The sequence below is a fragment of the Drosophila pseudoobscura genome, chromosome 3, assembly GCF_009870125.1.
Source record: "Drosophila pseudoobscura strain MV-25-SWS-2005 chromosome 3, UCI_Dpse_MV25, whole genome shotgun sequence".
Lineage (NCBI taxonomy): Eukaryota > Metazoa > Arthropoda > Insecta > Diptera > Drosophilidae > Drosophila > Drosophila pseudoobscura.
In genome coordinates this window covers 4,653,457-4,669,887 of record NC_046680.1, presented here as the reverse complement: position 1 = coordinate 4,669,887, position 16,431 = coordinate 4,653,457, and the positions used below count along the sequence as shown (strand labels likewise).

The 16,431-nt window shown below is 44.4% G+C and overlaps 2 protein-coding genes across 5 annotated transcripts; both read left to right on the top strand.

Annotated features, from left to right (window-relative positions):
- Positions 1-5: 5 nt before the first annotated feature.
- Positions 6-3,085, top strand: LOC6898084 (nose resistant to fluoxetine protein 6). Of its 2 annotated transcripts, XM_002138133.3 has the most exons (10): positions 6-371; positions 429-854; positions 918-1,058; positions 1,117-1,658; positions 1,719-1,798; positions 1,849-1,962; positions 2,020-2,360; positions 2,420-2,562; positions 2,617-2,731; positions 2,788-3,085. In XM_002138133.3, the coding sequence occupies exons 1-10, from the start codon at positions 284-286 to the stop codon at positions 2,856-2,858; spliced, it is 2,061 nt and encodes a 686-aa protein (XP_002138169.3). In that variant the 5' UTR covers positions 6-283; the 3' UTR covers positions 2,859-3,085. The 2 variants fall into 2 exon arrangements, with proteins under 2 accessions (XP_002138169.3, XP_015039073.2); XM_015183587.2 differs by lacking the exons at positions 2,020-2,360; positions 2,420-2,562; positions 2,617-2,731; positions 2,788-3,085 and having other exon boundaries at positions 1,117-1,662; positions 1,849-1,944.
- Positions 3,086-6,351: 3,266 nt separating this feature from the next.
- coro (protein coronin) lies at positions 6,352-15,680 on the top strand. Of its 3 annotated transcripts, none has more exons than XM_015183585.2 (7): positions 6,352-6,490; positions 10,667-10,957; positions 12,620-12,886; positions 12,946-13,359; positions 13,432-13,725; positions 14,314-14,520; positions 14,581-15,680. In XM_015183585.2, exons 2-7 carry the CDS (start codon positions 10,760-10,762, stop codon positions 14,842-14,844), a joined length of 1,644 nt encoding a protein of 547 aa, XP_015039071.1. In that variant the 5' UTR covers positions 6,352-6,490; positions 10,667-10,759; the 3' UTR covers positions 14,845-15,680. The 3 variants fall into 3 exon arrangements, with proteins under 3 accessions (XP_015039071.1, XP_001360164.2, XP_015039072.1); XM_001360127.4 differs by having other exon boundaries at positions 6,353-6,490; positions 14,335-14,520; XM_015183586.2 differs by lacking the exon at positions 6,352-6,490 and adding an exon at positions 6,547-6,729.
- Positions 15,681-16,431: the final 751 nt, after the last annotated feature.

Below are 16,431 nucleotides of genomic sequence, written 5' to 3'. Positions count from 1 at the left end.
CGCAGATTCAATGGTACGTATGACACGTACTTTACGACATGAAGGCACTGAACTATCTGCTGGTACTTGGGCTACACTTAGCTTCAATGCTAAAATAATAAAATAAAGATAATCGCGCGACACTTAATAGTTGTTTTCGTCAACTCCAAGTAATTTATAGAAATACATTTGGGAGAGCTTACCCATGCATGAAAGATGAGCATGCAATCGGTGACTCTGTATCACCAATCGATCAAAGATTCACAATAGTTGATCTTGGAGTGCTTAGTGGAACACACCCAAGATGCTCCGCTTGCTGCAGTCTATATTTGTTCTAGCCTCCCTCCGCCTAGGATGGGGACAGGCTATCGTTTCCTCTGACCAGTTCAATAGTAAGTGGCCGTTTACCGCTTTTATAGAAGGATAATCGAGGGAAGGATAATCCTTAGTGACTCTATACAAGCGGATGCCCGCCCTGTATCAGCTGGACGACTACGATCTCTGCCTGGAAAGCGACTCCCACACCTACTGCCTGGTCTATGCCGAGATCGTGCCAAATGCCAGCTCCACTCTGTGGGAGCAAATCGAAGGTCTCTCCCGTGATGTCAAGCATCGCTTTCGGCACGATCGGCTCTTCAGGGGTATCTGCCTGGAGCGCTGTCAGCTGGATCTTCAGCAGTTGTACGAGGGAGGGGTCCTGGATGAGGACCTGAGCTCCTACTATTCCAGAGTGCATGGACGTTCTGCGCCAGAGCGCCTGCTCAACGATCCACTGGTCAATAGCTGTTTGAATCTGGAATTTAGCCAGAAATACTCCCTGCGTGTGCGCAGCCTCATCGAGTATTGCGTGAAGTCGGGCGAAAGCTTGCCGCACGGCAAGTATCTCACACTTGCACAGAGTTTCCAAAGTGGATTAACACTCACTGTTCTATTCGCAGATGTCCTCGATCTGACTGTTTACGCTCTTATAGCTGTAATCCTGCTGATCACTGTATTCTCTACCCTCTACGATCATCGTCTAAGCAAGCACGACTCCCAGGCGGGCAACCTCTTCTATCAGCAGTGCCTGCAGCATCGTAGTAGGTAGTGCCTTCACTGGAGGTGTGCATTCTCACTAGTATGGCTTCATCTTAATAGGGGAACAGCTGCTCACCTCCTTCTCGCTGGTGCGCAACTATTATCGCCTGACCCTGGCCCATGGCAGCGATTTTGCACGCGATATTCGATTCTTCGATGCCTTCCGAGTGATCGGAGTGTTTGTTGTGATCTTGGGCCACACGCTGATGGTTTTTATGACGGTGCAGATTGAGAATCCAGAGTTCTACGAGCAGTTCCTATTTCGATTCGAGACGTCGATCTTCCAGAACGGCAGCGTATTCATCCAGATCTTCTTTGTGATAAGCGGCTTTCTACTCTATGTGAACTTCACCGATCGGCAGCTGGTGCACGCAAAGTCGGGGATCCGGGAATGCATCGGAGTCTACTTTCGGGTGTTCTTCTACAGGTACTTTAGACTACTGCCCTCGCTCCTGGCTTTGATCCTGTTCAATGGCTCGTTCCTGGCCCGCCTGCAGAATGGACCTTTCTGGCGGCACCTGACGGAGGCCGAGCGAGTCTTCTGCCGCGAGAACTGGTGGAAGAATGTTTTCTTCGTGAATAACCATTTGCTGGAGGACAGTGTGGGTACTCTGTCACCTGAGCCTGTCCTGGAATATCTCATAAGACTGTTCTCCTTGCAGTGCTCCCATCAAACCTGGTACTTGGCGGCAGACATGCAGCTCTTTGAGCTCTTCCTGATCGTTATTATCATCGGAAAAAAGTATTAGAGCTTCAGTGGTATGATCTGCACACACTCAAGTGTCCTTTCAGGCATCCAATGCTGGTAAAACCCATCTACGTCATTCTCTTCTTGCTGGCCTTCGGTGTGCCTGCCTTGCTCACATACCTCCTGAAACTGGACGCCGTCTACCACCTGCGACCAGAGTAAGTTTTTTCGGTTCTCGTTTTGTGACCGTTTACAGTTTCATGTTATTCTTTTAGGACATATCGCTACTTGTACTTTCGACAATCGGACACCTTCTACCAGATATATCCGCCCTTTTACACCAATCTGGCCGGGTATCTGCTGGGCTTCGTATGCGGAACCCTCTACCTGAAGCAGCGCAACAATGCCGTTGTCTATCGGGGACAACGAAAGTACGAGCTGGGCCTGTGGCTGCTGGTTCCGGCTGCCTTGGCTCTGCTCCTCTCGGGCTATATATTCATAAGGCACGACTTTGAGAAGCCGTCACTGTGGCTGGCCCTCTATGCGGGCCTGTACAGGAATCTGTGGGTCCTGATCTGCGGGGGATTCGTTTACTTCATGTGCAGCAAAGTGGGAGGTGGGTGGTTGAGAGAAGCAAACCTATTCCACTAACTATCTCTCACTGATTGGTGGTAGGTATCGCCTATAGATTCTGCACCTTGCCAGTGTTCCGACCCCTGGCGCGGATCTCCTTCCAAGTCTTCCTCTGGCACATTGTCGTTCTGCGCGTCGTGGCCGGGTACTTCCGGCAGCCGGTCTACGTGACTAGTTTCTCCTTGGTTAGTGCATTTATTATTTAAATTAACCATTTGACAGAGATATTTGTTGTTTAGTTCGCCAATGTTGTGGTCGTGTTCGTTTTGACTCATGCGGTGGCGGCCTTTGTAGCACTGCTGTTGGAATACCCCTTGGTGGAGGTGGTAAAGTGCCTGTTTATGACTGACAGAGGTGTGTGGACATGGTGTTTTTTAATCCAAATTAAATTAACAGCAAAGCCATTTCAGGAACAAGTAAACCGCCAGCAAACAAAGCAGCAACAGAAATTCAAATGGAGTGCGCATCCACAGTTGCTTAGTGTGACCGCATGAACAGTTTCAGGGCTGCAGCATGGAAAATATGTTGGTAATAAAATTTCGTAAAAATATTAGAAATTCTTGGTATTCGAAATAGGTAAAAAAACAGCAGAAAGTCCTTAAACGTCCATGTTAAGAATTTATGCTAGAAAAAATTGAATTTTGAACCTTGATTGTGATTGTTCACTTGAAATAGAAACCTGATAAATTCCGTTATATCGCACAAAAATATCTATCGGACTTTTCATCACAATAATTTACCTACATTTCATACTTACTTACGTTTGAACCCGTTATCATTAGCAACGTATACCCTTGGATACAAAATATTATAGAATTAAGGAAACTTTTGCCATCTCAGGATCCAATGTTTGCAGGAAATAGTCAGTCTCTGCTTTAATTAAGCATTTTCTGGTCAACTCACAGAGACCAAGAAAGGGTATTATAATGGAGACATATACATATACAGGGCACTAATCAATGCATGAAAAGCTAAAAAACAATTCAATATTGAGAGAGAGGTTATTATTAATTACTTTTAAAATCAGCTAGGAAAACAGAAAGCAAATAGGGTATAAATATTTCCATACTCGTAGTTGGTAGCAAGTGTTCAAAAGACGAAACATTTCATGCTCACTTACGTTTTATTGTTGGACTTTATCTGCCTAAGCCGTATTTCAGACACAATCCCATAAGGATTACTTAAACTTGATTCATCAATAAAGTTAAATTTTGTGTTCATGGCTGAGGCTCCAAGCTTTCTAGTATGAAATGAAATGAAATGATTTGCCCACCAGTGGGTATTAAAACAATCTCCACAAAAATTATGAATCTTGAAAAATTTTAGCTCAGCTTAGCTGAAAGAATTGTACGATTCTTTGTTGGTAAAGAGTAGGATGGATTTACAAGAAGAATTGAAAAACAGTAATATTTTCCGCGGTGTAACTCAGTTATGCACCTGTTGAACTAAAGGGGGTTATGTAGGTTAAGTGGCCTAAGTGATTTTTTATCGGTATTTTTTAAAAATTAGAAGGTATCTTTTGGTATATTGAGGGGAAGACCGTATATTTTAGTGCACTGGTCTGCAGGGTGACCGTTTACGGTATTCTTCATACTTTTCGGTATTTTTTGATGCGATGGTATATATACGGTATATCGATATATTTTGTCAATCTACTAAATTTTATTTTCAACGGTATAGAAGTTTTCAGAATAGGCCAGTCCAGTATAAAATTGATTCACTAATCGGATAAAATTATGGCTAGATCAAAATCAAGGAATTTGTCGTATTATTTGAATCGGTAATAACCGGTTGACGACAGTGAGTCCCATTCCACACTCTGGCATACCCTTGGGGATATGGATATTATAGAATTGAGAAAATGTTTGTCATCCCATGCTCCAATTAATGCAAACAAAATTAAGTCTCTGTTTTAAATATTACATCGATATTTTGCAGTTTATTGTATTCTTACAGAGACCAAGAATAGGTATCAGGGTTGAGATATATATACAAATAAGATACTAATCATATGCATGAATATTTCAAAAACATATCAATTATAGAAAATGTGTTTATTAGTTACGTTTCTTCCAAGCAGAAGTTACAGCAATCAGGGAGGTTCTATACTGCCTTCAAACGGTCACTGCCACGGCAACCCAGCTAAACATCTATAGCGACAGCCAAGCTGCGATCAAGTCACCTATTGCGATTTCTTCGAACTCGGCCACCGTGGCAAACTGCCGCAAATGTCTTCACGATATGGCTCAGCAATTTGCTATCAGCCTTATATAACAACTGTATAGCGGACGAGCTGGCCAGATCTGGTACTACAGCCCCGCTTTTACAAAATATTTGTATATTTGTATGCCTATGGCAACCTGTAAGCTTATCATAAAGGAGCAATACAAGCGAATGGCAGACGTTAAGTGGTTATCATGGCCGACCATAGATAAGAAGCGCACCTCTGAGATCTGAAAACTAGGCAGAAAAGGGGTAGCGCAGTCATACGTTCCCTTACAGGACATTGACTAATAGGCACCCACGCTTACAGGTAGCCCCACATAATGATTTCTGCCGTAGTTGCAGAGACGAGGAGGAGACAGAACATCTGTTCTGCTCCTGTCCAGCTTTCAGCAGCAGAAGGCTACAACACTTAGGCTCTGCCTTTCTAACCGACATCTCGGAGATGTCTACACTATGTCCCAGAAAGATCGCTAACTTTATAAGAGCATCTGGCTGGAACAACTGCTGACATGAAGTCTCACTTTGCAGGAAAGGAATGATCCCAAGCGGTATCCCAATGGGCCGACACCAGACTAAATGTGGCGGGCTCCGAGCGAGCCTGGAATCGCCTCTACCTAACCTAACCTAGTTACGTTTTATCTTCATATTAAATTAACGAAATAGGGTATACAAACGCCCATACTACGGCTTACACGCAACATTGCGACTGTTTTTTTGTTGAACTTTTTCGTTTAAACCTTTTTTTACAATAATAACAAGGAGTAAAAACTAGCCATTCTTGTAGAAAATTGATTCATCAATGGGATAAAATTATGTGGCAGAATTAAGGATTTTAGCTAGCCAGAATTCTTCAACGGAATCTCTAAATTGAGCAATGTGAACGACTATCCTCTTTTGTTTTTTTGATTTTACCTATTTCGCTAAACCTTTTTTTTATACAAGATCCAATAAAAGCAAGTACTTAGCCAGTATAAGCCAGTTAAGTAAAAAATTGATTCATTAATCGAATATATTTATGTAGCTAATAATATTCGACGGAATATCAAAATTGAACAATAGTAACGACTAATCCTCTTTCGTTGTTTTTGTTTGCCCATTTTCGCTAAAACCTCTGTTTACGCAAAATGCAATAAAAGCAAGTGTTTAAAATAAACCAGTCAATTAGAAAATAGATTCACTAATCGGATAAAATTATGTGGGCATGGCTATATGTTCTAAATAGCTAGTAATATTCCACGGAATATCAAAATTGAACAATAGTAACGACTAATCCTCTTTCTTTGTTTTTGTTTGCCCATTTTCGCTGAAACCTCTGTTTACGCAAAATGCAATAAAAGCAAGTGTTTAAAATAAACCAGTCAATTAGAAAATAGATTCACTAATCGGATAAAATTATGTGGGCATAGCTATATGTTCTAAATAGCTAGTAATATTCGACGGAATATCAAAATTGAACAATAGTAATGACTAATCCTCTTTCGTTGTTTTTGTTTGCCCATTTTCGCTAAAACCTCTGTTTACGCAAAATGCAATAAAAGCAAGTGTTTAAAATAAACCAGTCAATTAGAAAATAGATTCACTAATCGGATAAAATTATGTGGGCATGGCTATATGTTCTAAATAGCCAGTAATATTCCACGGAACATCAAAAACGAGGAATATGTGTAATAGAACTAGTATTCGTCAGTGTATCTACGGTATATTTTTAAAGTGAGACGGTACATTTTGGTATATTTCAGAGGGTCGGACGGTATATTTTAACGATAATCCCGCGGTCACACTGCTGGTCGGCGCATTGAAAAGTCTTCAGCTAGCTGTTCAATTCAAAATTGTTGTTGAAAGTCCGAAATTGCTGTGGGAAACCTATTTGCAAATCGCTGGCAAAAGGTAAATCTCCAGATGAGTGATAGTGCGAGTGATGGTATTTTGGTTTCTTGCGGCGACTTTGGCCTGGCTAGTGTGGCAGCAGAATTAAATGTCAAGTGAAATGAATCACGGCGGCTATTTAGAGGCAACTTGTAGAGTGGCAACTGAAGAACTGTGTGATTTATCTGACCAGAAAGCGGCCCAATCAATTGAATACTTCAGCAATAAACGCGCGTATTAGAAAATCATTAAAAATCACGGTAAAAATATAAGTGCGACTACTGCGGCAGTGTGCGTGCGTGTTTCTTTTGCGAGCGGAGAGCGCAGTGCATGTGAAGAGTGCAGCTATAAAAATTTTACTACTTCTCTCCCACTCTCGCACGGTGTTATATGAGTCCAACACCCAAAAAAGGGAATAAAGAGAAGCAGCGTCTTTGGACGCGCCGCCGCAGCAGCAGAAACAGAGATAGCGACGTATGCCGAAAAATGTGCAAAAAAGAAAAGGAAATCAAACAAATCGGAAAGCAAGCAAGCAGCAGCCGAATTTGTTTCTTCGCACTTTACTGTATTAATTGTTTTTTCTGCTTTGACTGTAATTTGTGTTAGTTTTCCGGCTAATGTTCGGCTTGTTTATGCCCAGAGAGTGATTAGTGAGAGATGAGAGAGAAAGAGCCAGAGAGGGACTGTGACTGAATCGGATGAGCGGGAAGGGAAAGGGGATAGAGAGAATGTGCCAATTGTTGCTTGCTGAAGCAACAAGTTACACCAGAGGGGGTCGAAGAGAATGTGGCAGCGTTTTGAAGTGCGTGATGTGGGCGCCAACTTGAGACGATAATTTAAAATTTGAAATATTTGTAGCAAACGGAGCCGCGTTTGTGGCTCCAAGTTGATCAAAGCGTAGAATATCACACACAGCATGTGTCTGTTCTGGACGCATGGGAGTGTGTGAAGCAAGTGTGAAAAATGGGCGACCTCCAGCGGTGGCGGCGGAGGCAACGGTGTCGTCGCGACTGCGTCTTAGAAAGTGCGAGCTAGCATACGCCCCCACGCACAGTTATTTCTGTTTTTGTGGCTGTTGTCTCTGTTGCTCTTGGGCGCGATTCCAACACCAATTAGTGACAAAATATTGTATGAAAGACGCACTGGCATCAAACACACACACAATTTACGTTTATCGCTGTTTTAGATGGCGATCTCCCTCTCTTCGCCTCTGAACAGCTGTTATTGCTTATTGCAGTTATCAGCTGAGGCAAGCTGCATATCGCAATACAAGCAAATGCATAAACGCATTCCCAGACACACACACTGCGATACAGAGAGAGAAAGAGAGAGAGAGAGAGAGAGAAATATGCAAATTAAGCGACAGTGTTAAAAAAAGCGACCAAACAAACGGCCTGCCGCCCAGTCTGACTAAGCAGAAAATAGCAACAAGTAGACAAAACGGTGGGGAAGAAGCAGAGGCTGAATCGCTGTGCAATTAAGACAGCAGCAACAAAAACAAGCGACAGCCGCCACTCATGTGGCAGGGGAAGACAGATCACGGGCGGTGTCGGGCGGGGTGCATATGCAAGTAGTTAATTTTAGCAACAGAGTTCCACTTTCACTCAAACAGCAGAGGCAACGGCAATGGACGCGGCGACGACGACGACGACGGCGACGGCGACACCCACCAAGCCGACACTTGCGCGGTTTTTGTCAAAATTTCAAGTTAATCTCCAGTCAAACACAAAGTTCATAGAGGGGCCAAACAAACAGTTGATGAACCTTAAACGAATATTCAATGACGTTGCCCCAGTGCATCAATGACATCATCGGCAGCGAAAGTTTTCAATGCAGCTGACAGCCGATAAGCAATGTGGTCTCCTCCTCCCCACTTATCGGACATCAGTGGGGGTTAGTCGAATGACTCATGGATGGACGGATGGATGCATGAAGGCATGCTGCATGCCTCAGTGTTGCAAGTACATGCCATGGTGACACCTTCGCCATTGTGAGCTTATTAGATGCCATGCTGCCGCATTCACAATGGAACACTGTAACGGGGCCTCCATTGGCACAATTGGAGCATTCGAAGCATACTCCCTCCTCTATCGCTTGAACTTTATTTCACTTTACTTTGTATATTTGCGCTCACATTCGACAGCATTGCATTTGTAGCGGCTGCTGGAAATTACTACGCTTAATTGACTGCACCGCCGAGTCATCTGCGCTCTCTTTCAATCCATGCAACCTCTCACCCGCTGAGAGGGCACCGGGTGCTTTAGTCACGCCGCCAAGCAGCAGCGACACGACCACATTTGTTAGCAATTAGAATTGTCCGGTGAACAAAGCGCCAAGATTTGCAATCAAGCATTAAGTCGATTTGTGGCCAGTGCCGCTCGAGAGATCGGGAACTAGGGAGCCCGTTTGCCCGCTGGACCAAAACAGCAATCAGATGGAGGCATGGGGCATGGCATGTCCCAAAGGCAACATCATCATCAAATGATAAACTGCCTATGCTGACAGTGTGTGTTAAGAGTCGGTCGTCTTTGGTCCGATTGTCTTTGGAAAGAGATCGGATCTAGCTGGAAAGAGCTCCTTAGAGCTGTTCCCCCACCATCAGACTTTTTCCACCCACTGTAATGAATTTCTGTTTAATCTGACATTGAGCACTCAATCGCACCAACCGCATGGCGAGACTCCTATTCTTTATACGATATTTACATGCATGCATATATGTATGGATACGATTATAAGTATTAGTATCAACTTCCGTTATGTGGAGGACCATTATCACTGCAGGGCTTCTGTTTAAACTTTAAAGCAAAGGCAAACGCAAGTGCAAGTGTGAGGATCCGATGATACGGCCACATTTTTGGCATTTGGAAATCTTAAATGAAAATGCAATGGGGTTTGCCGCTCCGGAGCGGGAAGGGAGGAGGAGGATTGGGGCGAGGTTGGTAGCTCAGGCATGGCAAGTGCTAGCAATGCCAACGAAATGAATAAACACATCAAATGCGACTTACATCGCTTCGTTGTGTGAATGTTTCTATATGAAAATAAAATAAAATTTCGCCCGAAGATGATTTAATTTTCTATTAATAAGTTTGACCTTCAGCCAACAATTTTTCCCGCCTGCAAGCGAAGGTGTTCGGCATATAAACACATAAATATCCGATACATGCCAAATAGATATAGATATAGATATTTGGCTATATACACATGCTGTGCTCATTTTGGAGAATTTTCCAATTGGTCTCAAACATTTCAAAGCTGCTATAGACGTGCTGAATCACTTGAAAATTATCTTTGCTGTATTTAGGCAACTCCTAGCTGATATTTCTTTATCAGCAGAGAGACCGCCGCGATAGGAGCCGCCTCTCAAACACTGGAGCGTGAGCTGGCCAACACCCCAGAACAGATACAGATACGGATACCGAAACAGCCAAGGGCTAACCTTGTAGCCCGAAATACACATATGCTTTGAGGGCTCTTTTCGGTTTTCGGTTTTCGGTTTTTTGGTATTTTAGCGGGTCAATGACAAACTTTTGTGGATGTGGCCGAGTAATAAATATGAAGCAAAACAAAGCATAAAAGTAAAACAATTTTGCGCCACTTTTTCTGATTAAGAACGAAAGCTGGTCGGAACGGAGACAGGGAGAGGACAGATGGCAGCCCAACCCAGAAATGTATACAAGCGAATTCCGGGGCTATCTAGAAGTCTCTTTCGGAGTGTTAGAGTTTTGTCAGTTTGGGGGCTTGAGGGTTTGTGCCATAATTCACGTGTTGGCAGGCGATTCATTATGGTTATATTTCAGCATTATGATGTCATATAAAAAGGGGTTCCGTCCCCTTTATCCAATTTCCGGTTCGAGTCGCAAAAATTGATACTATTGTAGCTGATGCTATAACCGACTTCGATGCAACAATAGTTGGTAATCTTCGAATGGGAAAGCTTATTGATTTTCGCAACAAGCAAGCAGGCAAGGCATTAGCATATGCAAATTTATAAAACAAATCGTGGCTCTGCGAAACGCGGAGAAAGAAAACGCGTTAAACACATCGGCACACTACACACTCGAGCGCAGCTAATGATCGTTTATGCGCCGCTCGAAATTCAGATTTCGCTTAGTTCTCGCTATCCCCCTCGAAGTAGTATGCCCAGACCGAGAGAGAGGAAAAGAGAGAGAGAGTTAAATACATTTTCTCTTCTTGCAGAGCTTTAAGCGCAGAGAAACTCAACCGACTGACCATTGACCTGCCGCCAACCCAAGCGAACCCCAAGAGAGCCGACTCCAGCACAGCCCCAAGATGTCATTTCGGGTGGTACGCAGTTCAAAATTTCGCCACGTCTATGGCCAGGCCCTGAAGCGGGAGCAGTGCTACGACAACATACGCGTCTCCAAGTCCAGCTGGGACTCCACATTCTGCGCCGTCAATCCAAAGTTCCTGGCCATCATTGTGGAGTCGGCGGGCGGTGGTGCCTTTATCGTCTTGCCACACAATAAAGTGAGTATGCACAGCCAGCCCCAGCCCCAGCCACAGCCCCAGCCCTCTAGCGTCTGTATAGGAAAGCCCTATTATAGATGCAGTTGTCTGGCGGTTTGTTCCTCTGCTTATAAAAATATTCACTCGGCGTAGCCTCTGGCCGAGTACGTATTTTTAAATCGGACAATGGCCAACTATTTATAGGGTACTTTTTTGGCATAAAGTTTGTAGCCATTTGAGGACTGGACTGGCGACTCGCGAGTGACGTCGATGGATTTCGCCTGATTCCCTCCGATTCGATTCGGATACTCGGATGGATACTCCCATATGTATTTATAGTTATGAATTCTGCGGATGAGTCTGTCCCTCTTTTTCTCTCTCTGTCTCTCTCTTGAGTCTCTCGCAGTTCTTTTGGTTGGCGCACTTTTGTAATTTGGCCCAGAGCCAACATGACAAACCGAATTGTCTAATTTTACCAGCAAAAGATAGAGAGAGCGAGAGATAGAGAGAGAGAGAGAGAGAATACGCAACAGAGACAGAGAGACCACAAATGATATTTGGGAAAATGTTTGCATTGCAACACACTCTGCTGGTGGGAATTATTTGGCCATAAAGTACATATTATTCTTATGATTTCTAGTCAGTTTCGTTTTCACTCTTCAATAATCGATTCCAAATCGAGCCACATACGCATCCGTACAGCTGTCGTCTCTCGCTGTCGCTGTCAATGTCCCTGTCCAAATGGATGCGTGGGCAGCACAGTTCCACTAGCCACTACTTGCCACCTCAGCCACGATGATCCATTGCCGCATTTGGTCAAAACGCATTTGTAGGCAGTGGCCTCCGGCGGGCGCTGTTCTAATTGGAACAAATTTGTATGCAAAATGTGCGGCGAACATCTACGAAAGTTTTTGGTTTCAGCTTGCTGCCGTTTTTTTAAGCGTCGATTTCTATGTAGAGCGGCTTTCACACGCTCTATTTTACATATTTTATGAGTACTGGATTTGGCTTGGCCGGAAAGCGGGACGACAATGATCGGACGAGTGAGGCCTGTCAAGTAGTCAAGGCTCTCATGTGGCAAGGGATTCTCTAGGATATATGTTTTAGTATCAGGAATCGTAAAGACTCTAATTTGTGTAGCCACAATTATGAAATTAAAATGAAATTCTGAGAATTCAAGTATTCGGCATGCGACCTTTAAGGACATATGATATACCAATAAAGATCACAGATATTTATCACTTTTCTATGAATTCAATTTGAATTATTTTGAAAAACTATTGTATTTGCAATTTGTATTATACAAATAAAATATTATAATTATAAACAGTCTATTTGGCGCGAGGTATAATAACATTATCTACCCTGTTCGCCGTATTCCCTCAACATCTTCTCTTCTATAAGGCGACCATTTCCCTTGCTTGCCGCCAAGGGGCAGCCAGCATGAAGTTCGTGAATTACGAAATGCTTTGGAGTGCGTCGGAGATTAGCGCATTTAGCAGTTTAGCAGAAATGAATGCAGCCTGCTATGGAGTCGGCTATAAATAATGATCCGGAAACTAGGCCAATGGGTCGTGGGGGGAGATGTCGGTTGATGTCGTCAGAGTCTGGCGATGACGCCATACAAATTAATAATTAAATTTGGCAAAGCGTTCCAATGGCAATTTCGTGGACTGCTTTCAGGTTGGACGCATTGCCGCCGATCATCCGCTGGTGGGCGGACACAAGGGACCTGTGCTGGACATTGCATGGTGCCCTCATAACGATAATGTGATCGCCTCCGGGTCTGAGGATTGTGTGGTGAAGGTCTGGCAGATTCCCGATGGGGGACTGTCGCGCACCCTCACCGAGCCCGTCGTCGATCTGGTGTTCCATCAGCGTCGCGTAGGTCTGGTTCTGTGGCATCCATCGGCACTCAACGTTCTACTCACCGCCGGCTCGGATAATCAGGTGAGCATCTATAAATACATCCCTCTGGGCATAGCTCACTGATAAATTGATCTCTTTAGGTTGTCATCTGGAATGTGGGGACTGGCGAGATCCTCGTCCACATCGACTCGCATCCGGACATCGTGTACAGCGCCTGCTTCAACTGGGACGGCTCTAAGCTGGTCACCACCTGCAAGGACAAGAAGATCCGCATCTACGACCCGCGCACCGCCGAACTGGAAAGTGAGGCCATGTGTCACGAGGGCTCAAAGGCGACGCGCGCAATCTTCTTGCGCCACGGCCTCATCTTCACCACCGGCTTCAACCGGAGCTCGGAGCGTCAGTATTCGCTCAGAGCCCCAGACGCCCTGAACGAGCCTATTGTCATGGTCGAGCTTGATACGTCCAACGGCATAATGTTCCCGCTATACGACGCAGACACGAATATGATTTATCTTTGCGGCAAGGGCGACTCAGTCATTAGGTACTTCGAGGTGGGTGAACGGAAGCGATCGCACGTATAGAGGAACCTACCACTCATACTCTCTTCAACTCTACATCCGCAGGTTACGCCAGAGCCCCCGTTCGTTCATTACATCAACACATTTCAGACGACAGAGCCACAACGAGGCATTGGCCTGATGCCAAAGCGCGGCTGTGACGTGACCACCTGTGAGGTGGCCAAGTTTTATCGTATGAACAACAACGGCCTCTGTCAGGTTATCTCAATGACCGTGCCCCGAAAGTCTGACCTGTTTCAGGAGGATCTCTATCCCGACACGCTGGCGGAGGACGCCGCCACTACGGCCGAGGAGTGGATAGACGGCAAGGACGCAGATCCCCTCACATTCTCGCTCAAAGTAAGTGGTCATTGCGACCCTCCTGCACCTGCACGTTCTGCCTACCTATCGTTGGGAATACAGCGCTCACTGCTGGGTCCAGGAAAGCCTTGGCCTCTCTGCCAGCTGATCCGCCCGCATACAGAGTGTACAGGTCATCGGATTTGTAAGAACCAGCATGCGTGCTCTCGGGGCTCACACACAGGCGGCAATGCGGCTCGAAGTTGTTAAGGCAGCCGCTGCCTCTGTGTCGTTGCCCCATGCAAAAGTATTCCAACGGCTTGTTCTAGTTGCCTTATTGCGCTGCTCTGCCCGTCATTGGCTACCAGATTGTCCTGCCTTTGCCTGCTTGCTTTCTCCGATTTCTGAGTTATATTCGTTTGTGTCTCGTCTTCCCAGCTACAGCCAGCCACAGTCACAGACCCCACCCACAGCATACAGCACACAGCACACGAATCCACCATTTAACAGACCGCTCTCAAACGGAACTTTTGTACTTCTCTTGGCTTACACTCGCCCTTAATACGCATGCCGCGTGGCGCTTGTTGTTGTGTTCATTGTTCCTTGTTGTATTCCGAAACGAACAGATATTCTAATAAACCTAATCAGGATCGCGTCTCTATTGTACAGGGTGGCTACGTTTCCTCATCGGCCAGCAAGTCTCTGTCGGTCAACAAGAAGGCCAACATTCTCAACAAGCCCAGGGGCGGCGGTGGCAGTTCCGGAGCTGCTAGCAGCAGTCTGAGCATCGGCTATAACGCAGCTGCGAACAACAATGATGCCAGTGAAGGTGGACCCCCGGCAGCGGTTTTGTCGGTAAGTACTTGGACTCGGGGGCGAGATTTTCCCACTAATCAATGGCTTGAACCCTTACAGGAAAAGGATCTGCGAAGCATCCAGGATGAGATACGGAAACTCAAGGCGATCATCGTGAAGCAGGAGAACCGCATTCGCGCCTTGGAGGCAAAGGCCAATGCAGGCAATGGCGATGAGACGGATGCGCGCAACAAGAACGGCAGTGGAAGCGGCCCCTCGGCGCCAGCGTCCGCGGCAGCATCCGCCTCTGACAGCAAAGCCAGCGAAAGTGCCAAAGACCATGCGTCCACGTCCACAGGAGCAACGCCACAGGATGAGGACTAGAACTGGGGAGGGGACTGGGTCTGGATCTGGGTCTGGCTCTGAGACTGGGAAGGTAGTGCAGGTCGAGGTAGATAGAGATGGACGGAGAGACAGAGAACTGCTTGTAGAAGCTCGTCGTTATCGCCTAAATTTCTCTAATGCAAAATTATGGTTACGTTGTACACGCAGATGGAGGAGAAGAATAGTTATTGTCGTCTATTATGATTATGATTTCGATTATTTATTTTATATAATCTAATATTAGGTCATTGAGCGAGCGAAATCAGTTGAGTGTGAACCGAAACAAAAAACAAAAAACTAAAACAGCAAGCAAAGCTAAACGCTAAACGTATATAACATAACATAACAAAACATCCTGCCAAAAATATATAAAGAACCTAACGAACTACCTACAAATTGCGCCCGAAACCAAGCAGAGAGGGCAGCAATTGTGAAACTGTTGTAAATTTTACAAAGGCAAAGCATAGACTTAACCGCAATCATCTAAAAGCTAACCTCTACCTATCAGATATTTACAAAATCTTTATATAAATAGCTTCATCTTTGTACCACCCGCCACGGGAGATATTCATGACAATAGCCTATCATAGAATCGAAGCGATCCATCCTAGCTGGTGCCCCGCCACTCGATCGTCCGCCTTCGCCAGTAAATTGTCGTGTAAAACATTACGAATTTAGTGAGCGAAAGGATTGGGGATTGAGCAGCATCAGACATGATTCGCTTTTGATGTCAGTAATTCTCGTTTTAACTTAAAAATAAGCTGTATTTTTGAAATAATTTGAAATTGTAATAATAAAGCAACAAAGTGAATATAAGAAACCAACGAAAAACCCAATCTAAGAAGCCTTCTTTTAATTTCTGTTTTATTTTTGTTTAACAAACAATGTTTTCCGCTACAAAGATAGCGAGCGCAAGCATCTGTAAATTCCTACCGATTTTGTAACAAAACATTGAATTGTATAATGCAGACTATATACAAATATATATAATGTACTCTATATACAAATTATTTACAATTTGATACGGAATAAAACAATATACAAACCATGACAGAACAATCCTTTGGCACTTTTTTGCTTTTCAATAAGTTCTGGGTCAGGAAATTTGATAATTATCCTCTTTTAATTGCTCAAAATATGATGCAGGTCGTGCACTATACAGATGTCAGGACTTTGTCTTTGTCCGTTTTGTCCATTGAATATGCAAATGCATTTAATTTCTACCTAAACAGGCTTTTGAGCATCATTTACATACACATGTGTTAATAGTTATAATGTTGGTTCAGAAACCAAAAAATGCAATTAAAATCTGTATGGAAATGATTCTGACATTTTAATTAAACATAACCTAATGTGTGTGTGTGTGTGTGTGTGTGTGGGGGGGGGAGGTATTATAATGGAGTGTTCTCCGAAACCGAGTATTTAATTTAATTAAAACAGCGTTTGTTATGCAATTTGACTTAATGAAAGTTTTGATAATGGGGAAAAGGTATTTTGTTGACTAGGGAACATAGCAGATAACAGAGCTCGAGAGATTGCGCAGTTGAGAGAGCGAAATGCATATGCATAACCGTACCATACCAATGC

Coding starts and splice junctions, on each gene's coding strand:
- coro (XM_015183585.2), top strand. CDS start 10,760: ATGTCATTTCGGGTGGTACGCAGTTCAAAATTTCGCCACGTCTATGGC. Junction 12,887..12,945: donor CCGCCGGCTCGGATAATCAG/GTGAGCATCTAT, acceptor TGATCTCTTTAG/GTTGTCATCTGGAATGTGGG. Junction 13,726..14,313: donor CCCTCACATTCTCGCTCAAA/GTAAGTGGTCAT, acceptor AAACCTAATCAG/GATCGCGTCTCTATTGTACA.
- LOC6898084 (XM_002138133.3), top strand. CDS start 284: ATGCTCCGCTTGCTGCAGTCTATATTTGTTCTAGCCTCCCTCCGCCTA. Junction 372..428: donor TTCCTCTGACCAGTTCAATA/GTAAGTGGCCGT, acceptor GATAATCCTTAG/TGACTCTATACAAGCGGATG. Junction 1,059..1,116: donor GCAGTGCCTGCAGCATCGTA/GTAGGTAGTGCC, acceptor TCATCTTAATAG/GGGAACAGCTGCTCACCTCC.